At 45.7% G+C, this 9,657-nt stretch overlaps 1 protein-coding gene across 1 annotated transcript in view; it reads left to right on the top strand.

Moving 5' to 3' along the window:
- The window catches only part of CUNH4orf51 (chromosome unknown C4orf51 homolog), a 51,568-nt gene extending 46,665 nt beyond the window's left edge, over positions 1–4,903 (top strand). Inside the window, 1 exon segment of the mRNA XM_008827491.1 lies at positions 4,832–4,903. Coding sequence (XP_008825713.1) covers positions 4,832–4,903 — 72 coding nt within the window.
- The last annotated feature ends 4,754 nt before the right edge of the window (positions 4,904–9,657 follow it).

Below are 9,657 nucleotides of genomic sequence, written 5' to 3'. Positions count from 1 at the left end.
TCATCAAGAAGATGCCCTCAGACATGGCCACAGGCCAGTCCAATAGAGGCAATTCCCCAGTTGAGGCTCCCTCAACCCAGGTGTGTTAAGTTGACACTAAAGCTATCCAGCATAGAGGGTTCAATGTATGTAAGTCAATAAATGTCATTAATCACATATATGGACTCAAAGACAAAAACCAATAGATGCAGAAAAGGCTTGACAAAATTCAGCATGCATCCATGATAAAAGTTCTAAAGGGAATTGGACTGGAGGGAACATACCTCAACATAATTAAAGCTATATACAACAAACCCACAGCCAACACCATTCTAAGTGGAAAGAAAAAATGGAAGCATTTCCATTAAAAATCAGGAACCAGACAAGGCTGTCCACTATTTCCACTCCTTTTCAATATAGTGCTTGAAACTCTTTCTAGAATAATGACAAGAGAGGGAAATTCAAGGAGTACCAACGGGAAAAGAAAAGGTCAAATTATCCCTTTTTACAGACGCTATGATACTATACCTAAGAGAGCCAAAAAATTCCACCAGAAAACTTCTAAAACTGATCAACACTTTCAGTAAAGTGGCAAGTTACAAAATCAATCTACAAAAATCAGTAGCCTTTCTATATGCCATTAACAAGGAACTGAAGAAAGAGTACAGGGTAACCCTCCTATTTACAATAGCTGCAAAAAATATCTAGGAATAAACCTGACCAAAGACATCAAACATCTCTACAATGAAAATTTAAAATCTTTAAAGAAAGAGACTGAGGAAGACACCAGAAGAAGGAAGGACCTCCCATGCTCATGGATTGGAAGAATTAATATTGTGAAAATGACCATTCTACCAAAAGCAATATATAGATTCATAGGAATCCCAATCAAACTCCCCATGACATACTTCATAGAATTAGAAAAAAAAATCCTTAAATCCATATGAAAGCACAAAAGACCTGGATAGCCAAAGCAACCCTGAGCACAAAGAGCAACACTGGGGGGATTATTGTACCAGATCTCAAAGTATACTATGGAGCTACAGTCATAAAAACAGCATGGTACTGGCGCAAAAATAGACACATAGATCAATGGAACATCATTGAAGACTCAAACCTGAGTACATGCAATTTCAGCCACCTGATATTTGATAGATGCCAAGAACACACAATGGAGGAAAGATGGCATCTTCAACAAATGGTGTTGGCAAAACTGGATCTCTACCTGTAGAAGAATGAAACTAGATCCTTATCTTTCACCTTGCACAAAAGTCAACTCCAAATGGATCAAAGACCTCAATGTGAAACTGGAAACCTTGAAACTATTAGAAGAAAAAAATGGCAGTAACTTACAAGATATGGGTATAGGGAAGGATTTTCTAAACTGGATAGCAGTTGCTCAGGAATCAAGGTCAACAATTAACAAGTGGGACCTCATTAAACTAAAAAGCTTCTGTACAACAAAAGAAACAATCAATAAAGTGAAGAAACCCACAGAGTGGGAAAAAAATAAACTCTTCACCATTGACACATCTGACAGAGGTTTAACATCCAGAATATATAAAGAACTCAGAAAACAAAGTGTAAGAAATCAAATGACCCAATTCAAAGATGGGCTAAAGATCTGAACAGAGAGCTCTCAAAGGAAGAAATAAAGATGGCTAAGAAACATCCATTTACCTGCAAATTTCATTATTTCATCTTTCTTTACTGCTGAGTAGAACTCCATTGTGTGAATGTACCACATTTTTGTTAACCACTCGTCAGCTGAGGGACACTTAGGTTGCTTCCATCTCTTAGCTATTGTGAAAAGAGCAGCAACAAACGTGGTTGTACAAGTGTCTGTGGAATAGGATGAGTCCTTTGGGTATATGCCCAAAGGTATAAGGAGTGTGTTAAAAAACAAAAACAAACAGAGCTAATTGAAACCTTCATTATTCCACCAAAGTTGATTCCTTGTTGGCAAATCTTTTGGTCTTTGATTTCTTATTCTAGTTTTCCCCCTTAAACTTCATTATATATATATATATATTATATACATATATATATATATTTGTATTACCTGCTTCAAGTCATTTCTGGAAAAATGTGTTAAAAATTGTCTCTCTTTGGAATAACAGAAAAAATTACTTAATTTTTATTTGTTATTATTTTGTTTGCTTATTTGTTTTTTTTCTTGAGAAAGGTTCTCCTGTAGCCCCAGCTGGCCTGGAAATCATTGTGGGCCAGGTTGGCCTCAGTCTCACAGAGATCTGCCTCTGGGGTGCTGGGATTAAAGGTATGTGCCACCAGGCCTGGCTTCATTCCTTTATTTATAATCGAGTATAAGTTCAGGCTGTTCTGATAAGAGAGGTACACTTCCTTGAAGCATCGTGCATGACTGCTTGCACGGACCTGTCTGGCTGTTTAGGAAACAAGTTTCAGAGAGGCTCTCAGGATGGAAATTCCCATTCCAGAGTCAGGGGGCTCTTGGAACCTGCCTCTCATGATAAATGTAAGTTCTCAGATTGTCTTTCCTTGCTGGGAGAGCCACTCTGGGTGCCTACTGTCTCAGTTCTACCATCCTCATCCTTCTTGATCTACTACTCACAGTCTGTTGTCCCTACCTCTCCTGGTGTGGCTCTCCTGGCCAGGGCTCTGACTGGCCTCATCAGACCTCCTCAAAATCCAGTGCTTTTTAACAGGATATTAAAATGAGGTTCCTTTTATGTCAGGATTCTGGCAGAAGAGGCTGGAGGATGATAGTTCAGTTGGTAAAGTGCTTGTCTTAGAAACATGACAGCCTGAGTTCAATCCCTAGAATTCATATAAAAAGTCAGGTGTGGTCCCATGGGTTCTGTTGCCAGTTCTGGGGAGATAGAGGCAAATGGATTCCTGGGTCTCACTGCCAGCCAGACTAGCCTGCTCAGAGAGCACCAGGCCAATGATAGCCCTAAAACACAAGGCAAATGGCATGTCAGGAGTGACAGCTGAAGTTGTCTGCTGACCTCCACATTCTCATGCACATACCCCAACATGCACTCCCCCACACACACCTGCACATACACACACAGAATTCTAGCAAGAACTCTTGGAGAATAAGTCAAAAAGAAAATAAAAAATGTTTTCTGTTGTACTCTTTTGACTTTATTATAAAGCAATGAAACTGTTCTTGCTATCCTATGATTTTTATTAGGATCTCTCTTTAAATGGACTTTTAAACACTCAGCTTCACTCTAAATAATTATATTTGTGATGGCATGGGTTTGGTATGCTAGTTATATGTAGTAGGGAGAAAAAATAGCCTGACCATTAAAATAAAATGTGATTTTCAAGTACTATCTAAGATTGTCACAAGAATCACCAGATACACACACACATCACTTTGAAAATGCTGATCTAAGGGCACCAAAGGAATCTGATGAATTTAGCTAATAGGACAAAACTGGGTGGCTCACCTTGGGCCCTAGGCAGCTAGTTAAATTTAGTGGTAGCCTTCCAGAAATGAACTTCCTGCTTTAGGATCTGACAGCTTTCCAAGGGAATGTTTTGGGCACCGAAAGGCAGCACTGTGGACAGAGCTGTCTGGGGGCACACTGGTCAGTTCATTGTGCATGCAATTAGGGGCCTGCCTTCTCTGTATCTCTGTAGGACTGGTACTTACTTCTGGGAAGGGAAGATCATTTCCTGAAAGTATGTTTACTACTATCTGCCTCCTGGGAGTTGTTTGAGAGGATGATTAACTGTTATTAAATAATTCCTTCTTGCTGAGTGGAGTTGCACTGATGCCAAGCAGTTCCATTGCCAATCAGTGTCACAGATGCTCTGAGGGACAGTTTTTGTCCTTTGTAAGCTGTTCCTGACCCCTCCCCTGAACAAATTCTCTGTACTCAACAGTAGCCTCTTTTAAGTCAACCATTCTTTAAAAACGTTTTTGACTTTTATTTATTTTTATATGTGTATGAGTGTTTGCATGGATGTAAGTGCACCACATTTCTGCAATGCTTTCAGAGGCCAGAAGAGGGTGTTGAATCCCCCTGGAACTGGAGTTACACACAACTGTTAGCCACCATGTGGTTGCTGGGAAAGGAACCCAGATCCTTTTGTAAGAGGGTTAAGTGCTCTTAAGTACTGAGCCATCTCTCTAGCCAACCATCCTTGAGAAGTGACATTACATTTTTGTGATATACTAATGGTCTAAAGTACATACACACATGTACACACACACACACACACACACACACACCGATGCACTCCGCCACATGCAGTAAATATGAGGAGCTTATTTGCAAAATATTGAACCTAGAATCCTGACGAAAGAGTAAAATATCATGACTCTTCATTTATAAGACAAGGCAAAATATATTTTTAAACAGGTGCTAATATTTTAGGGAAGAAGCACAAGCAGCTGTTCTTGAAGCATTGATAGAATTCTTTTAAAAATATTTGCCTAATGACTAGGGCCTTTGATAACCGTCCTCTAATATTTATATTCTTGAGTCCTAACTTGAAGACGCTCATGATGCAAACTGTAAAGCATCAAATTTGAACCCAGGAATGTCTGGACTGCAGAAATGAGAAGGGCTGGCTGGGAGGGGCTTCTTATCACTAAGGAGCAGTTAGGGGCAGTGGACAAGGGGACTAGCTTTTTAATTTTTTCCTTCTTATTGATCTAGGCCTTCCTGACTGAGGCGCAATAAACGAAACAGAGTTTGTTTTTTTCAAAGATGGAAGGAAATGCAGAAACGACGCAGGTCCCTGCTTATGAATGGTGTCTGGTTTGAAAGAGGCACTTTAATTCCCAATTCTGTGGGGACAATGGTCTTTACGGATGAGCGGGTGTTGACAATCAGGCCATTTTTCTCCCCTCCAGTTTCAGCGACAATGGGATTATGAAAGCAAGTTTGGCTCCTCCGAGGACTCAGAGGCGGATCGATATTCCTGATTATGGTCGCGGAGGCTCTGTGCCCTTACACAGCTGAAGTGAAGAGCAAGCCAGAGACCCAGGCCCCTGAGTTAACCGACCTGCAGACGGAGGAGGCCCTGGCAGAGCGTGCTAGAAACTTCCTTGGGCTTCACCCTCCTTCTTTTGCGCGTGCGTGTGTGTGTGTGGTGTGGTGTGTGTGTGCTGGTGTGTGTGTGTGTGTGTGTGTGTGTGTGTGTGTGGTGTGTGTGTGCTGTGTGTGTGGTGTGGTGTGTGTGGTGTATGTGTGGTGTGTGTGGTGTGGTGTGTGTGGTGTGGTGTGCGGTGTGTGTGCGCGGTGTGTGTGTTATGTGTGTGGTGTGTGATGTGTTGTGTGTGTGTGTTGTGTGTGGTGTGTGATGTGTTGTGTGTGTGTTGTGTGTGACGGGTGGTGTGTGTGTGGTGTGGTGTGTGGTGTGGTGTGTGGTGTGTGTGGTGTGTGTGTGTGGTGTGGTGTGTGTGTGTGGTGCGTGTGTGGTGTGTGTGTGGTGTGTGTGCGGTGTGTGTGTGTGTTATGTGTGTGGTGTGTGTGTTATGTGTGTGGTGTGTGATGTGTTGTGTGTGTGTGTGTTGTGTGTGACGGGTGGTGTGTGTGGTGTGTGTGTGGTGTGTGATGTGTTGTGTGTGTGTGTTGTGTGTGGTGTGTGTGTTATGTGTGTGGTGTGGTGTGTGTGTTATGTGTGTGGTGTGGTGTGTGGTGTGTGTGTGGTGTGTGTTATGTGTGTGGTGTGTGATGTGTTGTGTGTGTGTGTTGTGTGTGGTGTGTGTGTGTGTGTGGTGTGGTGTGTGGTGTGTGTGTGTGGTGTGTGTGCGGTGTGTGTGTGGTGTGTGTGTGCGGTGTGTGTGTGGTGTGTGTGTGTTGTGTGTGACGGGTGGTGTGTGTGTGGTGTGTGTGTGTGGTGTATGTGTGGTGTGTGATGTGTTGTGTGTGATGTGTGGTGTGTGTGTTGTGTGTGTGGTGTGTGATGTGTTGTGATGTGTTGTGTGTGATGTGTGGTGTGTGTGTGCGGTGTGTGTGTGGTGTGTGTGTGGTGTGTGATGTGTTGTGTGTGATGTGTGGTGCTCTTTAACTGAACTCCACTTCTTGAGTTCTCACTGTATATCTAGAAGGCAGCAACGAGTAAGAGACAACTGTGGCCAGGCAGGATGGCATACACCTGTAATCCTAGCACGTGGGAGAGACTGAAGTCAGAAGGACTTGAGCTGCAGTCCAGTTGGGTTCCCACTCAGGTAGGGATGAAACTAGGGGTAAGTTGGAAAGAAGTTGGAATATTTTATTTTATTTTAATTATTTTCTGGTGTTTTTGAGACAGGGTCTCCTGTAGCTACAGATGGCCTGGAGCTTCCTATGTAGACCAGGCTGGCCCTCCGGAGGCCGCGCCCCCCAGGCTGGCCGGACCCGCCCACCCGGCCCGCGTCTTCCTCTTCCCGCCGGGGCTCCCCGCCCCCCGGTCCTCCCGGCTCCCCGCGCCCACAGCGTCCGCCCGCCAGGCCCCGGCCCGGGAGGGCAGGGGAGGGGAGGGCAGGAGAGGGGAGGACAGGGCAGGGGAGGGCAGGGGAGGGCAGGGGAGGGGAGTCACCGAAGTGGCCGCCGTCCCCGCCTCCTCCGCCGGCCGTCAGGACCCGACCGCCCTCCGCCCAGGACAATCCCAAGCCCCTCCCTCGCCGCAGCCTCGCCTCGCGCCCCAGAACCCGGAGGTTATTTTGGTCCTTTAGCCCCAGGTTGAGCTAAACGCACTCCCTGGAAAACATCTGGTGCGATTCCCCAGAACCTTCATGTGGTTTCTACGAAGTTAGTGCATTGGAAACGCAGCCCAGGGCAGCTCAGGCACCTCCAGGACGTCTGCTCGGGTCAGCCTGGTTGGAGGGTCCGAGCAGAGGGAGCTGGGGGCCTTTGGGTAGGTTCTTAGGCTGGTTCCTAAGGAGCCTGAGCTTCGCCGCTCAGGGGAAACACTTCCACGACAAGGTCTTTTCTGCTCCCAGCGTTTGGTTTTTCGCTGTGTGCAAGTCATAGTTTATTAGAATTGTTTCAATCCTAAAACTCAATGTCAACAGCTGCTCATTTCGTTTTTTAAAACAGGGTCTCCCTGTAGCCCCAGGTGGCCTGGAACTGGCTCTGTAGACCAGGCTGGCCTAGAGATCTGCCTGCTTCTGCCTCCCTAGTGCTGGAATGAAAGGCTTGGGCCACCATGCCTGCTCGATGCCAACAGCTTTACAGATGAAGTTACAGAAATAACCTGGTCACAGAAACTCACTGTGACCAGCCACACTGATACTATTGAGTCTGTTCTATGTGTGTCCCTGACTCCTCCTGCCTTCATAGGAAAACCAGAACAGAGCAAAACAAATGCTTGCTTATGGAAAAAATATTCTCACACACGGGTTAGGGTTTGTGGCCCAAGAAAAAAAGGAGACAGGCAGGTTTAAGGAAACTTTGTGCCTGTGTCTGGAAAGTTCCTTCGGTTTTTTATCAAAGATTAATCTGTCAGTTTATTGAAGAGACTCCAGGGTGGAAGGGGTCACGTGATTTGTGAGCAGGCGGGCAGCTCTCAGTTCTGTGAACTAATGGAAGGAAGGACTAGGAGGGGATCTGGGCCCTTTCCAGGCAGCAGAAAGCACTGTTGTAGGATGGGATTGACCTGCGGCATCTCTCATCAGCTCCCTCCATGTGCAGGTCCCTCTGTCCTTCCCCGGGCTTCCCAGTTAGGGGAGTTGTGGTCCCTTCTTCCTTCTCCCCTAACCTAGGTTTCCTTGCCTTCCCTTTTGCGCTGCCATCCCATTCTCCTACCCAGGTCTTGACTGTGCGATTTTATTGGGGATTTTAAAATGAAACCAGGTGCTGTGTAAAACAAAGGCAAAGTAATAAGGAAAGACGACCCAATGCCTAAGGAATGTGCTGAGTTTTATGACTCAGGCTGTCCTGGCAAAGAACTAGGAGTGACATAGAGAGGTGGGTGGTACTGAGCACAGACCATACATGGCAGCCTGGCCTCCCCAGATAGGGTGGTCAAGGCAGCCTGTGACTCATTTTTGCAAAACCGGAGACGCTTGTTCCTTGTGGATCAAGACTTAACCAGAGGCTGGAGCCAAAGAATCATCAACTTTTCCTTGTGGGGATAGGTGCATGCAGTGGGACCTAGGGCACCCTGAGGTTTGGAGGAGAACACACCTCCCAGGCAAAGAGCCACCCTGATCGGGGCAGGCTTGGTGGACTTGGGCAGGGGCACTGGGATCTTTGCGAATGGATCACCTGTGGGGTAGTAAAGTGCCAGGAAAATTAGCGTGTATTGTACTAGAGAAAAGAGCTTGGGAGTTCTAGGTCACAGAACTGCTACAGTGCCTTGGATGGAGGAGGGGGCATGGGACACTCCTGGGAGCAGAAAGATGAAAGTGTGACAGCAAGGAAAGACCTACAGGGTGACAGTCAGCATCCTTGGGTGCCGTTCCTAATGCAATCAGGGGAAATTAGCTGGAGAGGTGAACTGTGCATAAATATCCAGAGAGACACCCAAGCACACATCCACACATTCTGAGAATTCTTTTCCAATGAGCATAGACATAGGGTGAGGTATACATTCTTTTCTGTTACTAAGAGACAGGCTGAGAGCTCCAAGAAGCCTCTCCCAGCAAGGGTGGTGGGAGGGGCCTGAACTTGGGTGACAAGGACCTGTCTAGGCTGCCTTCATTACCCTGGCCTGAGTAGAACATCTGGACTGAGAGTCCTCCTTCCTAAGTCCCCGGCCACCACCACGGAGAAATCTGTCACATTTTGGATGACCATAAACTTTGACTAGCATAAATGAGATGGCATGGGGGGGCTTATTTGTCCCTCCTTCCCTCCCATTTCTCTCTCTTTCTCTCTCCCTCTCTCCTTCCTTCCTTCCTTCCTTCCTTCCTTCCTTCCTTCCTTCCTTCCTTTCTTTCTTTCTTTCTTTCTTTCTTTCTTTCTTTCTTTCGTTCTTTCTCTTTTCCATTTCATGAAATACCCACCAACAAGCTACGGCGACTATTCCATAAATAGTAAGGAAAACTCTGCTTGGCTTTTTCATCGAAGACTACTTACCTGGAAAAATACAGTCTTGTGAGAACTATGACTTCATAAATATTTATAGCGTGAACAGGCGTCACTTCTGTTCCACTGGAGAATGGGCTCATTCAGTTTATTTATGATGTGACACTTGGGTGAATGACAGCCGTCATCTGGGTCAGCCCTGCACACTGTTCCTTGGAAGTATGTTTATGGCGTGATTATGCCTGTGAATATTTGCTATTTTTAGGCCCTCTTCTCTTTTAATGCCCTCTTAGCCTTCCTAAGCCCCCAAACCAGCAAAAAGCCAAGTTAATAGTCTAGGGAAGATTTGAACCCTAATGACAAGGTACAGGAGCTTGAACATGTCCTATAGGAGCAGTGGAAGAACTTGGAAGGACAATTAAAATGGGAAAGCTAGACATTATTATGACATTCTTACATTTCGGTAGTTTGCTTGGTCTGTGTCCCACAGGTGAGGGCTCTCATCTGGGCATGAAAGGTGTTGACATATGACAAGTGAGAAATGCAGATAGATGCTTATGAAATTCTTGCCTTCCAGGGAGCTTTCGCTGTCCAGTAACAACCAGGCAGGCCTGCAACATGCATCCTGTGACTCTGGGGGCAGGACCTGGTGCAGCCTCTGTGACCTCCACTGGGTCAAAATCTCTAGTGTAACCAGAGGCCTTCCCTCTTGGCCACACCTGGC

This window comes from Nannospalax galili, unplaced genomic scaffold, assembly GCF_000622305.1.
Source record: "Nannospalax galili isolate Female #2095 unplaced genomic scaffold, S.galili_v1.0 scaffold1272, whole genome shotgun sequence".
NCBI lineage: Eukaryota > Metazoa > Chordata > Mammalia > Rodentia > Spalacidae > Nannospalax > Nannospalax galili.
This window is presented reverse-complemented; position numbering and strand designations above follow the sequence as displayed.